The 25,312-nt window shown below is 36.0% G+C and overlaps 2 protein-coding genes across 2 annotated transcripts; both read left to right on the top strand.

The window, feature by feature from the left end:
* Window positions 1-8,661: 8,661 nt before the first annotated feature.
* Window positions 8,662-11,184, top strand: LOC112728215 (uncharacterized). The gene is made up of 4 exons (XM_025778263.1): window positions 8,662-9,109; window positions 9,978-10,324; window positions 10,406-10,970; window positions 11,066-11,184. The coding sequence occupies exons 1-4, from the start codon at window positions 8,662-8,664 to the stop codon at window positions 11,182-11,184; spliced, it is 1,479 nt and encodes a 492-aa protein (XP_025634048.1).
* A 22-nt stretch (window positions 11,185-11,206) lies between these two features.
* On the top strand, window positions 11,207-11,887 carry LOC114924799 (uncharacterized). Its single transcript, XM_029290385.1, has one exon. The coding sequence runs from the start codon at window positions 11,207-11,209 to the stop codon at window positions 11,885-11,887; it is 681 nt and encodes a 226-aa protein (XP_029146218.1).
* The last annotated feature ends 13,425 nt before the right edge of the window (window positions 11,888-25,312 follow it).

Below are 25,312 nucleotides of genomic sequence, written 5' to 3'. Positions count from 1 at the left end.
CTTGTTCAATGCTTTTCTAGCTGTTTCATTATTTATATTCTTTTATTCAGTGCATCAATGGAATTCGGTTCGGTGGACTTATAAAATACTTTTTACTATTTTTAATGGAATATGATAATAGTTTGGGATAATTATAGAAATATTTACTGTTTAATACAGCAGACTTCTGGAACAGCAACAACAGCCCTGCGAAGAACCAACAGCACAGCAATCCGAACAAGAAGTACCTGTTGATGTGTAAGTTTTACTGTTTATACAAATACCGATAATTTCGGTTAACTACATGGTTTAACTATGGTTCAGTTGAAACCAAAAATGAATTCAATGTGTTCTTGTCTTTGGACTCTCTTCTGTTTCTTACAGCTGCCCTCCAGAATCCGAAAAGTAGGGTATTACGGTGTCTCTTACAAGTTCTGTAATTGAAGAGTTAATCAAAAATGACTATGTCTATGAAGTTTCTGATGAAGAGTAAGTTTCACATAAAAATTTATTTATTAATTTTAATGGTATAGGATAATAATTTTGGGTTGTTATTGAACTATTTTCTGTTTAATGTAATAGCTTGCCGAAGAACAACAGCAACAATCCCAAGAACCTCCGGTGGCACGGTAATCAGAACAAGAAGCACCTGTTAATGTGTAAGGATAAAATTATTTAATATCATTTTTGTTTAATATAATTTCGGTTCACTATAAGTTTGGATTTAGGTTCACTATTACTTTGGATTTCGGTTCACTATAATGATTAATATCATTTTTATTTAATATCATTGTCAAATATCTATCATCTTGCAGTGCTGCTCAACCTAGCCAAAGGGAAGATGAAAAGCCTTCCTTTTAGCCTTGGGATAAGTCCACCAGCATCTCAACTAACTCAGCCCTCTCAACCGAGTGTTTCACAGCTTGAAATCCTGGAAGAGGCGGTGGTAGATGCTAGAGTGACGGTAGCATTAAAGTTTGCTTAAGCAACAACTTCAGAGCTAACCTTACCAGCTGCTGAAGTTTTCAAAACCCGTAGAAAAAGATAAAAATCACGAACGAGTTGATTAAAAAGTGTTATCATTGGATGACACATGTGAAACAGACAAGAGATAGTAGCAATGAATATGATGCAATATTCGTCTTGAAACATGAGGCACTTTACGAGGGGTTAAGACAATATTTTATGTCTCTAATGCCCAAAGAACATGTGCATATCACGGTAAATTCTTTGCCAGTTGCAATAAAGTTAATGATTTTTCTAAATACTCTTATATAGTATATCTCATAAATATTCATCTTGTAGGTGGTTAGTATACACAACATGATTCTCAACCAAATAAAAGTTCGCCAGTATCAGAAACAAATATACATTGTTCCGCTGGATATTGTGGTAAGCTAAATTTCTTATCCACTGCTGATTGTTGTTCAGTTCAGTGGGAATGTTAATATTGATTTACCTGATTGTTATGTATTTTGTTGAGTTCTTTTGCATGAAGAAAACTTTTCTCTTGATGATTGAATATTTTTCAAGTATTATTCAGCACATGAATTGTATTCGGTTCAGTACATGAATTGTGTTTGGTTCAGTGCAAATGTGATTTAACTGATATTCGCTTTACAGAATTTTATGTTGGGAACACATGGCGAGTCCTACATTGATAAAAGGACCAACAAGGCCTACCGGTTCGATATTGAACAGTATACCCACCACCACTAGTTTCTTGACAAAAGAAAACCTGCATCGCATCCATTTGTAAGTTGTAATTTCTAAAAATTCTTTAATAATTCTCTTGTTTGCTATTGTTTCGACTGAAATATTTTATTATTTTCCCAAACTTCAGCTATTTGTGCTAATTTTCAATGGAGCGCATTGGTGGTTATGGATTGCCGATGTCAACAAAAAGAAATTCTATGTGCTTGACCCTATTAATAAGCTGCCAAAAGATATACCTGAATTGAGAGTGAAACTGAACAAATTTGTTGTAAGTTATTTTCTTGTAAATTATTCAAATTATTCAGTACATGAAATGAGTTCGGTTGACTGTTGTTGATTTATTTTTTTCAATTTTTGCATACTTTTTTGGGATTAATAATTTTTCAGATGAGGGTTTATGCTGGGGCAGAACCCTTAATAGAGGATGGACTGAGAGTAGAAGCAGAGTATATCCAACTAAATGGTCAACGTACAGAGTAAGAATCTTTCTCTTCTATAATGCTATTTTTAATATGTTTTATTTTGTATACTATTAATCGTATTATACTCAATTCTTGCTTAGCTATGATTGTGGAATATACGTCATGAAATGGCTCAAAACAATTGATCCACAAAAGATCAAAAGCAGGAAGAGATATAAATATAGAGTTTGGACACAAGTTAGTACTTTCTAAATTTATAAACTTCTTTCTTTTGTTATTTCAGTTGGGTTCATTTCTTATATAACTAATTCCTTTCAATTGAAATGTAGGAAGAGATTGATAGCTTCAGGTACCAATATGGTCCGCACATTCTGTTGCATGAAATGAACAAAATCAGAGACCAAGTGATTTGGGAATCTGAAGCAATAAGATTCCCGAAGCCATCTGCTGCCCTCTCCAACCTTTATTGTAAATTCACATCTGGGAATTTAGATAGTAAATAGCATATACTATGATTGACTTATTGTAATTAACAATATTTTGTTTAACTTGTTTAAAAAAAGCAAAAAATGCTTACTTCAAATGTATATATGTCAATATTAATGTAAATGTTAATGTTAATATTTATATTTGATTCAAGATGGATTACTCATCTGAGATGTTAATTTATATATCTGTTGGAACTGTCTACTGCTTTGTTCTAGGTTCTCAGTGATTGCAATCACTGTATTTACCAATACATTATGAACACCAAAAGAACACAATGAACCAAAATTAATACACTGGGCGAATCGAAAATTGCAAACACAGTGTAGAAAATTCGAAGAGCTAAACCCTGAACCCCTAAACCCTAAACTCTAAATCCTAAACTCTAAACCCTGAACCCTAAACCCCTAAACCCTAAATCCTAAACTCTAAACACTAAACCCTGAACCCTGAACCTTGAACCCATAAACCCTAAACTCTAAACCCTGAACCCTAAGCCCTAAACCCTAAACCCTAAACCCCTAAAAGCCTAAAAGCCTAAAACCATAAACCCCTAACCCAAAACCCTAAACCATAAATACTAAACCATAAACCCTAAACCCTAAATCCTAGACCCTAAACCCTAGACCCTAGACCCTAAAACCTGAACCATGAACCATGAACCCCTAAACCCTAAGCCCTAAATCCTAAACCATAACTCTAAACTCTGAACCCTGAACACTGAACCCTGAACCCTGAACCCATAAACCCAAAACTCCTAAAACCCTAAACCCAAAACCCTAAACCCTGAAAATCCATCCAAGAAAGAGTTTTAAAACTCCACTAATGTAAGTTAAAAATATTTATGTTACTCTTTTAGATTTTTTAATAATTTTTGTTTAATTAATCACATAGAAAATGTAACTAGCACTACACCTGATTTCCGTTTCTCAAAACAAATTCTAATTATTCAACTTAGAAATTAATACACTAGACGAATCGAAAAACTGCATATATCAATATAGAATTTCACAAAAAAAGTGACTATTCATTAAAGACTAACAACAGTCAGAAATTAACCCTGCTATAACCATGGTAAACCGAAATTTGCTCATGGGTGAACAAAAATTTACATTAATAAAAACTAAACCTTGTACAATCCTCTCTTGGATAATTCATATCTGGTGCATTGTAAAGATTGGAGCTTGACTGAATCGATGATCCGGAGTCTAAAAGGTTTAACTACAAAAGACATAATTAATTGTATATTAGCAAAATGAGCAATTGAATTTTAACTAATCAAAAGCAAGTCAATTTTACCTCGCTTGGAGCTGTCTTTTTCTTTTTCTTCATGGTATTTGAGATCTTTTTTTTTTCAGGTTTGATCCAAGTCTGTTGTTGGGCCAATCTCTTGTTTTGACACGTTGTGGGCTTTGAAGGTCATTCACATTGCTTAATGTCGCTTCTTCGTGGGTTAACAAACTTTTTTTGTTGCTTCTCTCTTGATATTCTTCCATCTCCGCCATGACCTTGTCAAATGCTCGGTGCAGAATTTCGGTCAACTCTTTAAACTCGGATGCGAATTCACATATATTGTGCGACTGAAACACCAATCGTCAAATCTCTTACTTCTCGGCTCCAGTAGAGGTTCATCTTGGTTGCTCTTGATGTATGTATGCCTCCTCTTTATGTTCTTTCTCCAGCGTTCCAATATGTATTTCGGTGCCACGTTATCCACTCGCTCAAAGCTTAGGACGCTTAGGGAATGACGACACAATATGCCCCTAGAATCAAATAGCAAGCAATGAAACTTTACATCTCGTGATTCCGCGTCGTAGGTGACGACAAACTTGTTGAATGTGGAGTTGGAAACATGCTCTATGACTTCATATGTTGTGGAACCTAGGGTGGAATACATTGATCTTGTGATACAGTTCACTTTACCTCTAAATTGAGCTTGAACTTCCCTGAACTTCTCATGGGTATATAGATGCTGAAATTGTGCCTCTATTGCTGATTTTGTTGCGTACGGTATCACCATGTGAAAATCTGCAGCATCGAATTCTCTCTCTGCTTGCTAGGCAATTGTCGTATTGCTTCACAAATTGTCTCAAGGAGCTATTCTGTGTGATGAACTTGTTGAAAAATGAATGCATGCTCTCGCTCCTTTATGTGCTTCTCATCCCGGCGCAGAAGTGATGATCTAAGTAAACTGGAATCCATATATGCTGATCCTCGTACAGCTCTACAAAACAAACCGAACCTATAAGGTATGGTGAACCGAAAATAGTGCATGCTTTGGGGAAAAAATATGAGCATGAAAATAATTCAAATTGAAATCTCAATTACCTGAAAGCCACTTGTTGCCTCCGAGGCCGTACTTTCTGAGGAAATCGATCTAGTTTCTGTCAAATTCTTTTTTTGTGTACGAGTTCCAAAAAACATGACTCATCTCTTGTTCAATTTCATTGTGTCCATTGTAGCCGTTTAATTTGCTTGGGATCTTCTTCATAATGTGCTAGATGCACCAGAAGTGAATTATTGTTGGCATGCATAGCTCAATTGCCCTTTGAATCGATGCACATTGATCGGTAAAAATACCTTTTGGTGCCTTCTCTCCCATGCAACTTAGCCAACACTCAAATAGCCATTTTAATGATTGGATGTCCTCATTTTTCATCAGCGAGCATCCAAGAAGTGTCGACTGGCCATGGTGATTCACACCCACAAAAGAACCTAAAACCAAATTGTACCTGCATAAATAACAAGCAAACCATGGTGAACTGAAATATATACGTGCACTGAACATCAAAATATATTTGAATGAACCGAATACCTGTTTGTGTTATAGGTGGTCTCAAATGAAACCATGTCTCCGAAATACTCAAATTCAGCCCTGCTCTTGCATCGGCCCAGAATGCATGTTTAATGCAGTGATCGCCTTCAAGTTGAGCTCAACGAAGAAATTTTGGTTCTTCTCTTTCATTCTTACTAGGTACTTCCCAAATTCTTTGGCATCATCTTCTTCAGAAATATTACGTACATCCCTTGTGATGTAATTTCTGACGTCTTTTTCTATAAGACCTAGTTTACGATGGCTGCCAGCTGCTGTCACAAATGATTGGTAAGTTTTGCTTGGTCTGATTTCGGCTTCCTCGTGGGTTTCGATCGTACGATGCACGAACATGCTAAGTTCCCTGTGTTGTTTGAGCATCTCAGCCTGGTCTGGACAACAAGGATGTGAGTGATTCAAAATAACTTTGGAAATTGTCCAAAGACCAACATCCTTCATTATGTGTACGTAAATTCTGGCCGGACAATTTAACCCAGCTGAAGGGTTTGTCTTCAAAGTTGGAGATATCTTGGATTTTCACCTCCTCTCTTTGGTGCATAAAATTAGTTGATTCTTAATCTTGTCTCCGTCCCGAGTCATGTTCCATAATTTCGTAGAAAAACCTGCAAGTTTGGAATAATGTTTGTAGAACTTTCCAACTTCTTCTAGTGTCTTGAAAATCATTCCCACCTTTGGGACAAATTTTTCATCCAGAACACAGCTGGTCTCACGATGATCCGAAATCTTAATCACGGTGAACCGAAATCTTAATTACGGTAAAACAATTATATAGTGCTTAGGGAACAAAATAGAATATATTCGTCTAATTTTTTTAGACTCCTTTCTGCATACCGAACCGAACACATGGACATGGTGAAACAACTCTATAGTACTTATCGAACGAACAGTTACTCACAGGAACGAAACCATTATACAAAACCAAATTCAAAACAACTCTGTCTACAATTTACATATTATCAATTCAATTCAATTCAATTCAGATACAGATCACCTCAGTCCATTCAATTCAATTCAAATAAAATTAGCAATTGCATTCCATTGAATTCAATTCAAAATTCAATCATCCAAACCTCATCAAATTGATACGTTTCGAAAGAATTATCTAAATCGCACTCATTCAACTGATTTAAAGTTGATTCATTCATTGTTTCAATTCAGAAGTGTAGATCGAAGAAGAAAATGAAGAAAAAGAAGAACGACGAAGCTAATTATGTTGAAGTCAATCCAAATCCATATTGCAGAGAAGAAAAATGCGAACATAGGAGAATAACAAATTTAATTAGGTTGAAGAAGAAGAAGAAGAAGAAAGAAAGAAAGAAAGAAAGAAAGAAAGAAAGAAAACATGAGAAGAGAACAAGCTTTACATTGAAAAAGGTTGATCACGCAAAAGAAGGATTACGTTATACACGTTATATGAGGCGCGTGTAAAACAAATGAGTGTGGGTGGGAGAAAATGCATGAAATAGAAGGTACTTGGATAACATCCATGTAATTTTTACATGGATATAGAGCTTTTCCGTGCACTGTAGTAGTCTTTAAAATTAAGTTTTGAACACTATAACAACTCCGGACTCCTTTTAGCACTGACCTATGAAGCACGGACATTTCGCTAAGTTGCCGTGTCTGCGTGCCGGACACATTTTGGACATGACACTCACCGACACTCGTCCGATACGTGTATCTGCTGTGTCCAACCGTGTCTTAATAAAAAATAAAAAATTTTTCTCCGAACACGCTTGGACACACCTAAATATCATCACGTGTCAGCGTGTCTAGTCTTATTCTTAACATATATTTTTAAAATAAATTTAGATATAGCATATATCATTATTTATTAAAACAAAAAATATTTTAAATACTTGATATAATTAAAATAAGCCATTAAAAAATAATTAAAAAAATTAATTTATATTTTAATATCAATAAAATATCAAAATATCATTACGATTTATCAAAAAATACTTTATATTTATATGTATACATATTCCCATATCATGTAAAATTTTAAAATTCGCGTGTTGACGTGTCCCATATCCGTATCAGTATCCGTGCATCATAGGCACTGACTTAACAAATATAAAAATGATTTAGCATTCTCTTGCTGTTTGCCAATTACTATAATACCCAAAACTCAATCTCACAAATCACAATTCACAAATTAATATATATTATAAAAGCAATTACTATAATACCCAAAACTCAATCTCACCAATCACAATTCACAAATTAATATATATTATAAAAAAACGCCTTTCTGTTACTACTTATCATATTAAAGACTAATAATTATATATATTATATTAAAATAATTATATTTAAATTGAACCAATAAAATTTAAATAGTATAAAATATTATTTTTATTTTTCAATAATAATATTATATTTATTTATTTTTATAATTTAATTTTAATATACTAATAATATAAAATATTTTATATAATTATTTAATTATATTTATTTTTTAAATAATTATTTATATAATTAATATAAAAAATAATTATTTTTGTTGATATAATATTATATAATTGAATAAAATATATTAAAATTAAATTCATATTTTTATTATTTAAATTTAATTTTATTATGATTATATATATTTATTTAATTATTATTAAACAGTTCAACCAATTATCTACCAATTAGACCATTAATCCAGTAATTCAATAACTTAGTCGGATTGATTATCTGTTCAGTTTTGATAATTATGAATCTACCATGGTGAATCTTGGCTCATTTTTATTGATATGGAGGCCTTGTGTGTGTGTTACATGGATATGGATGCATGGGAGCGCAATACACAATTGTGGGGCAGCTTTTGTCCTTAATGTCAGGTGCCACAACTCGGATGGTACGAGTTGTTTGAGTTTCCTGTTTTGATACAAATCGTTAGGTCCGATTTGCGGAAGGAGAGATGATGAATTTCTGGATGATGGAAATCGTACCATGCGAGTTGATGATTTTTTTTTGCGTTGTGAAATCGGAGGGTCCGACATGTTTTATTATATTAGTTTTTTGAATTCAGTTAGGGAATCGCATGGTCCGATTTGGTTGGGACTTTAATAAAAGTTGGTGAAAATGCATATCAGAGCAATCACTCTCGCATCGTCTTCTTCTCCTTCTTCAACGGTCCTCTGGTTTTTAGCTCATCTCTTTCGTTTCTTGTTTATTAAAGGAGTCAAAAATCTGAAACTCAAGTTTATGAGGTTGTTAATGTGATTGAGAGAAATGAGTGACAGAGTGTTATTGAAGGTGTATTATTTTGGTCAGATTTTGTTACAAACATCTGAAGGAGTAACATTTGTTTGTGAGAATCCGTTAGATCTGGTGATTCCTTTTACAATCTCATTTGAAGAGCTAAAGGGTGTGATATGTGAAAAGATTGATTCTGAGAGGGCAAGAAGGATATCATGTATTCTATACAGAAATCCTATTCAAGTGTTTGGTGGATTCGTCCAGTTTCAAACGAAATATGTAACGGACGAAGTGAGCATGCAAGATATGTTTTCCATGTATATTGAAAATCAGAGACAACTATCGTTCATCGAGTTGTATGTGGAGTTTGAGCAATGTGAGGCCGACCGTAATATTCTACGGGAGGATTACAATAGTGACAGTGAGGAAGAGTTCGAAAGCAACTACGAAGTTGTTGGTCCAGATGGAGATGAGGTTCCAGGTAACGGAGCTATGGCTCCGGATGTGTCTGATGTCGCAACTGCTCTGGCAAACGATGTGCCGTTTGAGGAGCCATCATTCATGCGAGTTTTGGATTTGGAAGCCATGCATGTTCCGGAGTTTCCGGATTATATCAATACTGGTACGTGATTCTCCATAATTATGAGTTAATTTAATAAATTAAGTAATTATAAATTGAAATTTATTAGTGAATTAGTTTAATTAAAATTGGTTAAATTAGAATTTATTAAGTAAATATAAGTAAATTAGTTAAATTAAAATTTTTTAAATTGGTTAGATTTAGTTAAATTAAAATTAAGTCCATATAAATAGGAATTTATTAGTAAATTAAGTAAATATAACTAGAAAATTAGTTTAATTAAAATTGGTAAAATTGGAAGTTATTAAGTAAATATAAGTAAGTTAGTTAAATTAAAATTTGTTAACCGGGTTAAATTTAGTTAAATTAAATGTAAGTTAGTATAAATAGGAATTGATTAGTAAATTAAGTAAGTATAAGTAGTAAATTAGATTAATTAAAATTGGTTAAATTCGAAGTTATTAAGTCAATATAGGTAAGTTAGGTAAATTAAAATTTGTTAAATCTGTTAAAGTTCTTTAAATTAAATTTAACTGAATATAAATAGGAATTGATTAGTTAATTAAGTAAATATAACTACTAAATTAGTTTAATTAAAATTAGGATCTGTTAGTTGATTAGTTGAATATAAATATTTGTTAGTAAATTAGTTAAAAATAATTAGCTTGGAGGGTTTTATTATAATTGATGTAGTCATCATTTGTTTTACCTTTATTTTCGAATGTTTAAATATTTATGTTTCTAAAATTTGTTGTATGGCTGTCCGCAGAAATTTCTGTTGTCGCAGATGGTGAATTTGCCGTTGGGATGGAATTCAGTTCGAGGGACGCTGTTATTAAGGCGATAAAAGAGTATACTATACGAAGAAGCGTAGATTATCGGGTGTATGAGTCTGAGCCGTTGACATTTTATGCGAAGTGTATACAGTATGGGTCAGGATGTGATTGGCTTATCCGGGTTAGCATGATCAGCCGGAAGTACTGTTGGGTTGTAAGGAGGTATAATAGCAGTCACACATGTACCAGAGCAACAATTTCTCAGGATCATTCTAAGCTGGACTCAACAACGACTGCAGAAGCAATTAAGCCGTTGGTTGAGGCTGACCCCGCCTTAAAGGTAAAATCGGTTATAGCAGAGGTGCAATCGAAGTTCAACTACACTGTTAGCTATCGGAAAGCATGGTTGGCTAAGCAAAAGGCAGTGGAAAAAATATTTGGAGGCTGGGAGGCATCGTACGAAGCGTTGCCTATATGGTTTGAGGCCATGTGTCACAAGGAGCCGTCAGCTGTTGTTCATTTTGAGACTATGCCTGCATATCAAGGTGATGACTTAGTGACTGATATTTGGGTATTGCATCGTGTCTTTTGGAGTTATTACCCCTGCATTAGAGCTTTCAGACATTGTAAGCCAGTTGTCCAGGTCGATGGGACTCACTTGTACGAAAAGTACAAGGGTTGTCTACTAGTGGCAGTGTCACAGAATGGCAACAACAATATCGTCCCAATTGCGTTTGCAATTGTGGAGGGAGAGACTTCAGATGCGTGGCACTTTTTTCTGAGTAACCTTCGTCAGCACGTTGTCACTCGGGATGGTGTGGGGCTGATATCCGACCATCACGAATCCATAAATGCAGCTGTGAAAAGGAGTAACGGGGCTTGGTCACCTCCGAGAGCCTTTCATATGTTTTGCATCAGGCATATAGAGTCGAATTTTTTGAGGAAATTCAAGGCGCCGTACTTGCAGAAACTGGTCGTCAACATAGGTAACTATCAGAGTAGCTAATTAATTTAATATCAGAGTTCGATTCAATTCGTGTGTTGACCAATATTGTCTCAATTATTTCTTTCTATCCTGCAGGATATTCGAGGATGGTGCGTGAGTACGAGGTGCGTTACCAACGTTTACGAGAACAGGGCGAGGCATACACTGACTGGTTAAACCGAATCCCCCCGGGAACAGTACGCGTTGGCTTTTGATGGTGGATATAGATGGGGTCATATGACGACAAATCTAGTGGAATGCATCAACTCAGTATTGAATGGTGCACGCAATCTCCCCGTGACTGCCCTTGTGAAGGCAACATTCTACAGGCTGAACGAGTTGTTTACCCGAAAAAGAGCGGAAGCGGAAGCCCGGATTAATGCTGGCCATGTGTTTTCCGATGTCGTTACCTCCAAGTTGCATGCAAACCAACTTGCGTCAGGAAACATTCAGGTTAGTTGCTTTGACCGGCAGAATGAGGTCTTTGAGGTGCGTGAGATGCCAAGTGGAATGGAGTTTGCAGTGGACCTACGTGGGCTTCGATGTGACTGTGGTGAGTTCCAGGTGGACCGGATCCCCTGTCGACATGTGTTTGCATGTTGTGCCAACCAGCGACTGGATTGGCAAGTGTATGTTCATGATGTGTATAAGATGGACCAAGTTCGGCGGGTGTACCGAGCAAGGTTTAGGCCACTAGGTAACCCTACTACATGGCCTGCTTACAACGGACCTCGGTTCATCCCGAATCCGTTCTTGAGACGCCTCGGGAAAGGTCGTCCAAAAATGACGCGATTCTTGAACGAGATGGACACACGGATGTTACGTCGGCCTAGGCGATGTACGCTTTGTGGGGCTGAGGGGCACAGCCGTGGCAGATGCCGTCAGCAAGGTGGTGCAAATGCCAACAGAGAGCATTAGTAGATTCTTATTCTGTGTTGTGTTATAAACTACGGCAACCCAGCCTTACTCTCCATCTATAGCATTTTATAATCTGACATAAAAAAAATAGTCGACATATTTAATCCCTTCAATAAGTTCATAAGTACATAAAAACTCTAAACAAACAATCTACTAAAACATAGTCCATAGTCAAATTTATTAATACATAGTTACTCTAAACAAACCATACTCCAGATCAGTATTAATACATAATTACCCTAAACCCTAAATGCTACAAGTCATGCATACATAATGCCCAACACATGCGAATAACTATAGACATTGTAGACATTTTTTAAGGCATAAATAAGAGTATTACACCACAACTACTTTCTCATTGACCACTTTACATCTTTCACGAAGTTCTTGCATTTTTTGGCAGCCTTTTTTAACACAGACGGCGTGTAGCGATTAGCGCTACGACGTGGTGGATCAATCATCAGATTGTAACATTTGCCTTTGTCATCTGGAGTTTGTGCCCCGCCTGTATAACAGAAAAATAAAATTAATAATAACAATTAAATATTATAACATAAGGTACTCAAACCAACATGGATACCACTTATGAACACAAATTAATAATAACAATTAAATATTATAACATTAGGTACTCAAACCAACATGGATACCACGTATGAACACAAAATGAACATAAAATCAAATATGTAAAGGAAAATACGAAGCATAATACCATCATTGCGGGATTCCTCATCCTCATCGAACTCCTCTATTTCATCCTCGTCATCCGGGTTATCTACTAGATATGCATTAGTCTCTTGCTCGAGTGGGTTATCATCTTCTTAAAGTGGTCCCATGTCAACACGATTAGGATTTTGACTATTAAGAACTCCGCGTCCACCTACACTTCTACTAGAATCGACAGATACGAACCCTCCGGAAGCGACCGATGAGGTATGGCACGGGAGCCTCGCATCCAATGAATACCTACCTGCCAAGAAATCAGGCTGATTGGTATATTGTGTTTGTCCAGCATCTGCACCCATGAACTCAAGCAACTGACTAAAAGAACCTCCTTCTACTGCTTCAAACTGTGACATACCCCAATATTGTTGCGGCATTGGAACGGACGGGGAGAACTGTGTCTGAGGTACATACTGGCCTGAAAACTGAGGTTGTTCTAGTGGAACTGGATTCGAACTAGGAGGCGGCACCAGCTGTGGCTCCAACTCCTCATTGTCATTATCCCCATCCTGACTATCCTCATCCATACCCTCACCACCATCATCCATATCCTGATTACCCTCATCCATATCCTGATTATCGTCATCACTTTCTTGACCCACAAGATTCGACAAGTTCAAGTGGTCACCATATTTTGACCGGTACCAGTACATATAAGTTTCCAATGGATGCTGTGAAGGCATGGGAAGCTCAGAAAGAACGTAGTGATACTTGTTTGTCCAATGCATAACCCAACTTGAATGAGTCGGTGTTGTGGCCCAGTTAAGATTCTTAGGACCAGTCAGTACTTCTCCATGCGCCTTGTCAAGACTCTGCTCCTGCTGAGGTACTTCCTGAACGAAACCGAACTGTCGCCTGTACCTGTCGGTAGCATGCCACTCGATACATTCAAATGACACCAACGGAACAGTAGCAGACCACACAACCGATTGCATATAGATCTCAGGAGGAATTAAGTTCGGATCCACGCGATCCACAGCATACGCAACCCACACAAACTGGGAAAAATAAAAGATACTCATGAATACAACCCAGAACATCAATAACAATAAAAATGCCTAATTAAAATGACCCAAAATCATAAATATTTAAGTAAACCACACCTGGCCTTCCTGGAGTTCATCAAAGGCCTTCCTAAAGTGAGCTAGATTCAAATACCTATATCGTCGATCACCACGCTTCCAATTACGCCACCTAATATCACATATTCAATTAGATAAACTAAATTTAAAATGTAAAGCTACGAGTAGATTGTAACGTGACATTACCTGTTGGCTAATGGAAAGCTGTGGGGCTCTCTCGGGATCGGCGATAGATATGGCAGTCGGATCCAAGCCCAAGCAAGCAAAAGTGTTATTGGACCATCTATTTCCTTACAATTATAACGAGATGCCCTGCATAACCCCCTGTAGAGGTGTGCAAGGCATGCCGAACCCCAACTATAATGTCCAATACTGGCAAAGTCACGAAGCAAGGGTAGAAACTTCCAGTGCACACCTGCCCCAGATTTATCCTCAAACAAGATCGTCCCAATCAGCAGCATAATATGGCACTTCACGTACCTCTGTATACTTAATTCATCAGTCAACTGAATGTTTTCTTTTAGGTCCCGCAGCCAAGTCAGTTTTATACAACATCCTTTACACTCTAACTTACTCGGTGCCACTCCAAATTGATGCAAACATTCTGCCTCCAACGCGGAGAAGCTACTTATTGTCATCCCAGTAACTGAAAGACCATCTGTCGGGAGACCAAGAATTAGAGCCACGTCTTCAAGACTTACGGCACACTCACCAATTGGAAGGTGAAACGTATGTGTTTCAGGGTGCCACCGTTCTATTAGAGTATTCACGAGTGCTTTCTGATTTTGTACGACACCAATTTGAGATGCATGATAGAAGCCAGTAACTCGTAAATGGTCTTCCACCCGATCGTTGTACCGATCCGGGAGAAGTGGATGGTCACAGGTCAACATTCTTAATTTCTAAAAAAAACAAAACAAGTAATTAGTCAACTCACACACAATTGCTTAAATATTAACAGGTTACCTATTACTTAAATAAATTTAAACATATATTTCAAAATTTTAAAAAACATTAACAATTATCGTAAATATCTTTTTAAATTCGTTTTCTGTTAACAATAATAATTAACATCTCTTATAATGATAATTACAATTAATTAAAGTAACACGCTTTTGAAAATTATGCAGTTCTTATTTATCATTTTCTACACCTCTTTATTATTTTATTGTAGCCACAATAATATTTACTAATACAGTAACAATTATAAATAATTAAGAATTTATAAATTTATTAAAAAAAAAAACATACTATATCCAAAAATTATTAACAATTCGGCACTCTTTGTTTATTTTTAAAATTTATTTTCTAACTATCTTAATAATATTTCACTTCTTCCGAAATTCTAAAAATTATAAAAACAAAATCCTGAAAATTATACAAAAAAATTTAAACAAATAAAAAAAAATTCTGCGTTTTTATTTTAGTCACCGCAACAATAACAACAAGAATTTATATATATAGCAAAAACACTAACAATAATAAATTTCATACAGAAATAGTGAAAAAATTAAAAAAAATTAAAATTATTCCTAACTATTCTATATATATTTTTAAGTTCAGATCCTAACAATAATAATAACTACTAAAATTTTAACAATAATAATTATAATTATAAAAATTAAAAAAAATGATAACAAACTTACATAATCAGACACACTGAGATAGTGTATAATATGCAACTCAGGACGATCAACATCTTTCATTTTATTTTTTTTGGATATCTTTCCTTTCTCCCCAGCATGCAAAACACCAACAACAGATGGATGAAGAAGAGCAATGGAGTTTTGGGAATGGAAAGTGAGGGGTCAAAGGTGAAACTCGGATGGTGAGAGTTTAATTCGCATCCACCAACCTTGTATGTGGGGCACCGTCTAGGGAGCAACGTCTGAGTGCCGCGTGTCCAACATGCAGCAACTCGGACCCTCCGCTTTGTCACACACAACTCGTACCCTTCGAGTTGATGGTGGTGTCTCGCACGGTCCGATTTCCTTCCCTTCCTGACACCACATCCATGTTCAATACCCTCCCTTCCCATATTCCGGTTCAACACATTTCATAGTTCCATATCAAAATTAAATACCAGTGAATCTTTACCTTTTTTTTTTTTTTTAATTGTGTTAGCGTGTCGGAAAATTATTTTTTCCAGTTTAGGTCAGATTTGTCAAGTTTGTACATGGGCCTACTACTGGGCCTTAGCGTGTTTCTTCATTTTGTATTATTCTTCCATAATAAACTGAACCTTTCTGACAAAAACCGGAAAAAGAGAGCCCAGTAAAAGAAACAAGGGATATGCCTGCCAAAAAGAGAAGGAAACAAGGGATGTTAACCCCCAAAAAATAACAGAAGGAAACAATGAGAAAATCCACGTAAAATTCATAGTTTTTGTTTCGATTAGCTCAAATTTGAAATATTTGATTTTGTTCCCATATCATTAATTTGTTTGTTACATACTACTGTATCATGTTAAAAGCTAACTAACATGGTGTACGTTGTAATTCAATTTATCACGTTAACATGTATCAAATTAAAAATTAAACAAAAATAAAAATTTACAAATTACAAGGACAAAATGTTGCAGTTTTTTTATAATAAAAAGAAATAAAAATTTATTTAAAGCAATAAACAAATGATGCTGCATACACAGTGCTAACTCACCCCACACTCGAATGCATAGACTGTAAATTCTGGCAATGCTTCCCTAATGTATAACATAAAGTACATGTTCCATTAAAGAAGGGACAGTACTTGGACACCCTTTTTTTACTTATGTAAGACGCAAAAATCAACAAGACAAATTCATAGAATAACCCTAGAGAAAAAAATATTATTATTACTATTCTGCAGCTTATAAGTCACAAGCAATACAATGGATGAAACCTGAAAGGACAACCCAATGTTCATGTGTTTCTTCCTTCACATGGTGAAAATCGTACAACACTATGCATTACATTAATCTTCAATGCTTGATATATGTGCTAATTGCTATACTATACTTTGATATGGTGATAATTTAATTATTTGGAATTTACAAATTTAGGCTAATTTTTTTTTATGAGCAATGCTAGGACCAGCAACTTTTGTGATTAGTAGCCATCAAATAGTCATCAATGATGATTTAATGGTGTGAGATTAGTGTGAGATTTTATTCAAAAGTTCACCTTTTTCTGCTGGTTATATGCTGGCCAAAATTCAATAAAATTACTGACCCTCTAGACTTTTTCTTTTTTTATATAGAAGAAATTTTAGTGTTTTGGTTGAAAATGAGATTATTTGATGTAATTACATGTGAGTGAATTGTATACATAGAGAGTCAATACTTAGGGTGTGTATTGAACACATGTTATCATTTTATAGCAACACACAATGTGCGTATTGGACACGTGTCATCATTTTGTCAACACGCAGGATAGGGTTGGAAGTGAGTCGAGTTAGACAAGTTTAAGATCGACTCATTAACAATCAAGCCTATTTTTTAAGTTCAAACTCGGTTCATCGAAAGCTCACGAACTGACTCAAATAATAGGAACATAATCTATAATTTTATATCAATAAATTATAACATATATATTTTAAAAATATTTAAAAAGATCAATTTTATTATCAATCAATAAATTATAAATTTTTTATTTATGTTCTACATCAAAATTATATATAAAAATAAATATAAATTTTAAATAATTAAGATCATTAATATATATATATATATTAATGATCTTAATTATTTAAAATTTATATTAATCAAGCCAGCTCACAAACTAATGAGCTGAACTTATCCAAGTTCAACTTCGATTCATTTAATTTATAAGCTCAATTTTAGGTTCAAGTTTGTCTCACCAGCTCACGAATTTAGCTTATCGAACTATTAATGAGTCGAGTTTAAGTTGGCTGATGAGTTGGCTTGACTCATTTCCAGTCCTAACGCAGGATATGTGTGTGTTAGACATATTTTCTATATATTTACAATACTATAATACACTTCAAATATCAATATTCAACTAAAATATTATCTTTATTCTATATTTAAAATAATTTTTGACAAATTTATATAAAGAAATATTATTAAGAACCTAAGTAATATATAATTTGAATTATAAATTTTAAAATCACAAATGTTTTGAAAGGGATGGAGTGAGTAAAAGATCCTTTTTTTTTCTGAAAATTCAAATGTTTTTATTAATTTTCTTTAAAACTAAACAAATTCATTTATCAACATTTTCAAAATTCAATGCTGCTGGTTTGAAAAAGATGCCATACGTGATACATTGTTGTACTAGTAAACTACTATAATCAATGCAGTCCATGATGAGAAGACAACTTATACAGAACCTTTGCAGAATCACATATACAATTATTAATTAATTAATTCATTAATACATGACAAGACCCAATTTTGGGTTTTTAAGAACTGGCTACTTTAACACTTGGTTACATTCTAAGCGAAGAAGGTTTTTTTTGTTAAAAATTTCTAGCTTCGTTAATCTTAAAAATTACTTATGTTAAATCATTAAAAAAAAAGTTAAGAGTGTGGGAGTATAAATAAATTAGACTAAAATTCCATGCATAGGTGATCCATAGATCTCTCTTAGCAAAAGTTATTATTATTATTATTATTATTATTATTATTATTATTATTATTATTATTATTATTATTATTAAAAAGCTAATATACTTCCCACATTGAATATATATAATTATTAGAATAAATCACATAAATGAAAAAATAATTTTCTAATATTACACATTTTTTAGATCAGATTTAGGAGATTTGTGTAATATTAGAAAGAAATTATTTTATGTATGTGACTTGTCAATAAATATATTATATTATCTATTAAATGATATTATAATACATTAACAAATGTAAGATGTTTGTATGTATGAAACTAACGGATCAAAGCATAGAAAAGAAAGCTGAAAGGAGGAAGAGATGAGAAGGGAAGAGAATCAGAATTCAAAATTGCATAAAGAAAAAGGGTAAAGGCCCCTACCTAATAAGTGGGTTCAGATTAACCTAATAACCAAACCCAGCAGCAACATAGACATCACTTTCAAAACATAAAGGAAAAGGCTATGGTGTGGTTTGTAAGAGGTTCCACTATTATACAATCCAATTATAACTCTTTCAACACGTTACTTCATTATTTTACTATCCGCTACCCCCTTTTCCCGCTTCTTACTTTTGAACTCTCATTCATGAATCACTAGTTCACTATTACCCTCTTGGTAGGAATGGCAACACCATCTGAATTCGCGGATAATTACCCGTTCCACATCGGAGCGGGACGGGGTCGGGTTTAGATAATATTCGTCTCTATCCGTCTCTTATATATATAATATATATAAAATAATTAGTAAATGATTAATAATATTGTATCATATTTAAATTTTTACTTTAATTTATATTATGTATATGATGGTGGTTATATAAACTTTAAAATTTTATTTTATTTATTGAATTTTAATAATTATAGGGGCGGGTAGGAGCAGGGCGGGTTAAGGTTCAACGTTTTACTATCCGCGGGTAGAAAAGGGCGGATTCTATGCAGGTTGTTGTACGGCGGGACGGGGTCGGGTAGAGAAAAAACCCGCCCTTACCTGCCCCGTTGCCACCCCTACCTCTTGGTTCATGTTTTGATACCAGATATATTTAGGATTTTTTTATTTAAATTAATAAATATATAAATTACGGAAATATATAAAATGTGAGGTATTTATAAAAAGGCGTATTTTTATACATCTCGGATGTTGAGGGGTAAGTTAAAAATTGAACATATCTCGGCGTCTGAAACCCCATGCTGTGATCGGGCGACACTGAAACATATCCTAGGTACACCCGGGATATGTGTTATTATGGAGATCGGAGACTGAATACCTGAGATATGTGGCAATTGAGATAGGGATCTCAGTACTTGAGATATATACAATCCTTCTTATGGGGTCTCAGCATCCGAGATATAGTTAAGGGTGTAATTTGGGTCTCAACACCTAGGATATGTGTATTATGGTTTAGGTGTCTTTGTACCCAAGATATATTGAAAAATAACTCTAATTTATAGAGTTCACCCCTCAACCATCTCCTCACAATTTAGAAATCAATATTTTCTTTCTCTTTTTTTCATTTTGTTCTGATGGAGAATAATCAATTCTTTTTTGTTGTGGTTTATTCCAATGGGATAGTAAAACACAGAAATGAATGAGTGATTTTCGAGTCTGATAAAATTGCCATGTTGCACTCCAACCGGGTTGATATCCTACATGCGCTAAAGACGATCATGCTGACCAATATGGGTGGAATAGGTACCAAAGAGGTTGGACGGGTTGCATATAAATTTTTACACACGCTTCCGAATGGTGGATTTACCAACAGGTTATTTTGGATTGACTGGGATTAGCATGTGAGGGTAATGTTTGACGTACATGCATGGCTAATGCCATAACATGTGATGGAGTTGCATGCTGCGATCCGTGATGTGGTTGTTAGTGGTAGACCGTCTCCTTCAATTCCTAAAGTTGTCCCGCTGGAGGCCACACCAATTCGCTACTCCTAGCCTCATGATAGTAACGACGAGTACCACAGTGAGGGCGATTCAACTCATGTTGTCGGGTCCATGTCGTCTAGCGATACTGCTTCTACTGATGAGTATATGCCAGAGACTTCCACCGGCGATGTGGGTCGGTTTCTCTTGCCTCCCCCTTTGGTCATTACTCAATTGTTAGAAGTTCTTAGTCATGATCACACTTTGAAGGGGGAGGATTACAATACACCAGGGTGGAATTTCGAGTTGGCCATAGGTTCAGGAACTGTGATGCAGTTCTAATGGCAGTGAAGAAATGCAGTATTCGACGGAATGCAAAGTACAAAATTTTAGAGTCAGATAGACTTAAATACCATTGACGTTGCAAGTAATTCACCAACAATTATCCATGAAGTCTTCGTGTGGCACTACGCCATAACTTGAACTACTGGTATATTTACAATTTATTTTGGATGAATTAAAGTCTATTACGTTAATTTTGTGTTATACTGAATGTTGACATCCACGAGTAATTTGTAAGGAGGTGCATAGGTTCGGTGGAACATACATCTGTTACTGTATATGTTTTTCTTTAGTCATGTTGCTTTCATATCAAGTTAAAGCATTAACATTAAAAACATAACTCATGGTTGTAATACTGCATAATATATAGCCACACACGAAATATCCGATTACCTAACATATAATGGTACAATATAAAAAGTCAGATAATGTATAGAACATAAGAACATCTATCTAAACTACATACTAACGCCGTCTGCCTGCAGGGACCAAATGGTGTCCAGACCCACATCCACGAGGATGAGTCACCCTTGGAGGATGGGCTGGCCGAAGACGAAAACCTAGATGGCTCGCAGTGGGGGGTGTCCGCTATGGTAGTGGTGGTGGAGGAACTGCTCCATGTATAGGTGGCAGCGGAGGAGGCGGTAGCCAGACCGATCCCGACAGAGGTGGGTATGGTGGTGGTGGTGGAGTCTGATAATACAATGATGGTGCGGATCCATACTGATGGTGGGGTGGTGGTAGAGTCTAGTAATAAGATGATGGTGTTGATCCATGCTGAACAGCTATTCCGCTCGATGAGCCTGGTATGTTAGTATGGTCTCTCCGCTGCCGATAGCGACCTGCGAACTCATCCATCGCATCTCCAGTCGCAGTGACAATATGGAACGTGTCATTGAAGTTTATTTCAACATCAGAGCCAATTTCGAACTGGGTCTAGTCCTAGGCGGTGTCATCATCTGGGTGGTGACCAATGCTGGAGCTACCCGTGATAAAGGTCAACAGGGACAATATAGGAGGGAATCTCTGCATGTACAGCGGCCGTGTGATCCTCTAGTATATTCTCCTTCCGTGCATACTCAGCATCCTCGTCTAACAATTGCTCATCTCGAGCATGCCTCCTCACTCGTCGTCTCCGATCTAGGACATCCTGTGGTAACTGTAAGTCATCTCTCTGACTCAAGAGCCGCAGGAAGGATATCAGCCGGTGGTGCTGCTGCTCTGGGTTTGGCAAGAACCTCCTCTCCTGATAGAAATTTAACTCTACATGCCTACTGCCACCAGGTGAGGAACTTCTATGTCGGACGAAGGTCAGGATGGCCATCAATCGTAACCAAGTGCGTTAGCTAGTAACGACCCCTGAATAAATCGTTCCACTCACAATGCACGTCAGGCCACTAGGATTCATCTCCCCTTGTCATCTTGAAAAGATATTCTTCGACGTTCACTAGATCCGCTGGCCTGTGCTGATGCTCCCGAGCTGCCTCTTCACTCTGTCAATTTGATGAAACTCTACAAAGTGAAAGCAGACGAGAGGGACAACGGCCCTCCATCTATAAATCTCCGCGTCACTCATAAGACAATCAAGTGCAATCTAGCGTAGTTGGAGATTCTCGTATGGTGTACATCAAAACTATTCACAGTGTTAAAGTACCATAATTAGGAATGACATACCAATGCATGAAATAATATAGAAACAAAAAAATCGTACCTGGTCAAATGTGAGGCCATCGATGCGACGATGTAGAGTTTGGATCCTGCCATCATGACGATCTCTACTTTGTTGTCTTAGTCCTGCCAATCTACGCATATGTACATACCTAGTCCTGCTATCAACATTTACAATATGTACATACATAGCTACAAGTGGACCCTGACGACGTTATATCCTATCAGACTAAAACACGAAAATATATCGTAGATCCAGGAGACAAGAAGCGGTATGCATCCCACAATGTCGCTCACATCACGCCCTGCTGCGGTGCGTAGTGAGTTGTATGTATGATAGAACAGTGCAGACCCCCTATGACAACTAGCTGCAATAATGGAAATCCTCCAGTAGCGATAGCCATCTCAAAGGGATACGTGTAGCAAACTTGTCCGTGAACAAAAACCCCCCAATAAGAATCATTAAGTAGCATCGAACATACTGACGGAGTGTATTGGGAGCTATCTCAGCTAGAATGTGTAAAACTCTGTTCCTCGGCCAGGTCATTTGTAAGACCCCAGATTTTCAAAAATTTAATAAGTAAGTTATTTTACAATTTATTCTATTTATTCAAGATTATATTTTTTAAAAGATTTTTATATTAATTAGATAATTTTTATTATTGACTTAAGGCTTTGGTGTTTGAATAATAATGAATATTTTATTTGTTTAATTTAGAATATTCATATTTTGAGCTTTATTTTATGATTTTAAAAGAAATTAATTTGATTATCTCTAATTATTAAATCAGAGTATTTTTTGGAAATAAATCGTAATTTGATAATTAGTATTTTTAAAAATATTAGTGTTGGATTAAAATTAGTTTTCAATTACTCAAATACCCCTAATTTTATAAAAATTATCTAAACTACCCAAAAATTTTCAAATTGAACCCACTAACCCTAACCCCCTCACCGCCACTCACACTCACTGCCTCACCCACTGCCACATTCCCCCTTTTTCCCAAATACACACGTGCGCGTAACACCACCCCCACACACACACAAAGATGACAAACACACACACAGAGACGCTAAAGAGAGAAAGAAAGGGAAGGAAAGAAGAGGGAACCGAGGGAGAAGAAGAGGAAGGAGGAGGGGAACTGCTGTCGCACCATCACCGTCGCCTTCACAGAGGAGCCATGCGGGAGAAAGGAAGGCCGAAAGAGAGATAGAGATTCAAGGGAGAATAGGAGGCAGCGTTGTCACCTAGCCGCCATGCCTACTTACTACCGTCGAGTCACCCATTCCCGTCGCTGTTCCGGCACCGTGGAGCCATCGCCATCATCATCACGAGCCGCACATCATCGCCGTCAATCCGCCATTGAGCCGCCGCTAAGAGACAGACCTGCAAAGAGAGAGAGAGAGAGAGAGAGAGAGACGAGTGCGAAGAGATATAGAAGAACTTGTCACTGCCGCTGCATGCGTCGCCGTTGTTTGCGCGCTCCGCCGCTGTTGTTGGGGACGCAGTTGCCGAGCCTTTGGCTACCGAGTAACAGTGTTGTCGGTGTCGAAGGTTGCCGGAGGTTGCTTCGGAGATGCATGTCCATTTCGTCATTCTTATTCATGAATGTAAGTTGCTCTCACTTCGAATCTCGCGTTGTTATTGTTCTGGTAATCAGTTGTTGAGGATTTTAAGTTATGGATGTCATAGGGTTGAATATCGATGCTTGCATGTCGTGTTTGAAGTCGCAATTGTTTTCTCGAAAATGGTCCGGAGCTGTGGTTTTTGTGGGCCACAAGAAAAAAGAGGGTTTTGTCGCGTGATTAAGTTGCAAACGAGGTAGGGGCAATTTCTTAAACTTAATTTACTATTAAGAATTGTTTTAAATTGATATTAATAAGAAAAATATATTTTTATGATTTCGCAAGTTTTATGAATTGAACTGAGTTGTCTGGAATGAATATAAATGCTAGTTTGAATGATTTATTGATTGATTGAAGATGCTTAGTTGGGTTATGTACTTGGTTTAAGGTTATTATGATGATTGAATTGTGACTGTTTCTAATTATTGAGTTAGAAAGTTGGTTTAATTAGATACTATGTAAAATGATTTTCATGGTTTGGGGTGACTTGGATATTGAAAATGAATCGGCATTTGAAACGATTTGGGATATTAGGAATGGACTTTGTTGATTTATTGGAAATGATTTTAACATTGGAAATTGGTTTGAATTGTTGGTCCTGAATTGAGTTTTGAAGATGATTTTTTATATTGGAATTAGTTGAGTTATTATTATTTTTCTCTCGCTATTAATATTACAATTTTGTAAGATGGATAGGAGTTGTATGATTTGTATGTATATAATATGCATAAGTTACTTGGGTAAAGAGTTTTGTTTATGTATATGCTTGTTTGTTTTATTGTAAAAGTATTTTTCCAGTTTTTCAAATAAAATAGCGACACGGTTTCGAGTCAAAAGCTCATATTTTATTATTAAATACATGAAGTTGTCGTAATACCCGAGCTATCAGAGTAGCGCAGGCGGAAGCGGAAAATTTTGATAGTTAGAGTGTTACATCATTCTCACCTCGAAAACCTGCTTTCCTCCCTCTGACTGTGGTGGCGACCTAGCGCCAAGTAAATCCTCAACCCACTCCCACATGGAGTGTTCATGCCATTGCTAGAAGTCTCTGGTACAACCTCCAATCGGCTCTCCATTAGTGCGCAGACCAATGTGGTAGGCAACATCTTGGGGCGTAATATTGACCTCACTACATGGAAGGTGGAACGTGTAGGTTCGGGCCTCCACCACTCGACAAATGCAGAGATAAAAAAATTGTCAAAAATGAAATCTCTCAACTCTACTACATGCCCAAATTTTGCCTCCCTAATATAAGGCAATAGGATGTCCAGCGGGGGAAACGCAGGGTCACACACGGCGTGACAACAATAACCATGGTCTCTGGAATATCCATAACATTTACACTTGCATATTAATTTCGTCTAAACCATTAATTGTGTTTAACCATTACTAAAAATTCTAAATCAAGTAGACAAACATCGATAATAAATGCAACAGATATAGTACGAATATAATTTGTACTGCTAATATTCATAGCACTTACTAAAGACAAGACTATCAAGAAA

This window comes from Arachis hypogaea, chromosome 2 (genome assembly GCF_003086295.3).
Source record: "Arachis hypogaea cultivar Tifrunner chromosome 2, arahy.Tifrunner.gnm2.J5K5, whole genome shotgun sequence".
In the NCBI taxonomy this organism is placed as follows: Eukaryota; Viridiplantae; Streptophyta; class Magnoliopsida; order Fabales; family Fabaceae; genus Arachis; species Arachis hypogaea.
Note: the sequence above shows the minus strand (reverse complement) of the source record. Positions and strands in the feature narration are given on the sequence as shown.

Coding starts and splice junctions, on each gene's coding strand:
- LOC112728215 (XM_025778263.1), top strand. CDS start 8,662: ATGAGTGACAGAGTGTTATTGAAGGTGTATTATTTTGGTCAGATTTTG. Junction 10,325..10,405: donor AGGCTGACCCCGCCTTAAAG/GTAAAATCGGTT, acceptor GCTAAGCAAAAG/GCAGTGGAAAAAATATTTGG. Junction 10,971..11,065: donor GAAACTGGTCGTCAACATAG/GTAACTATCAGA, acceptor TCTATCCTGCAG/GATATTCGAGGATGGTGCGT.
- LOC114924799 (XM_029290385.1), top strand. CDS start 11,207: ATGACGACAAATCTAGTGGAATGCATCAACTCAGTATTGAATGGTGCA.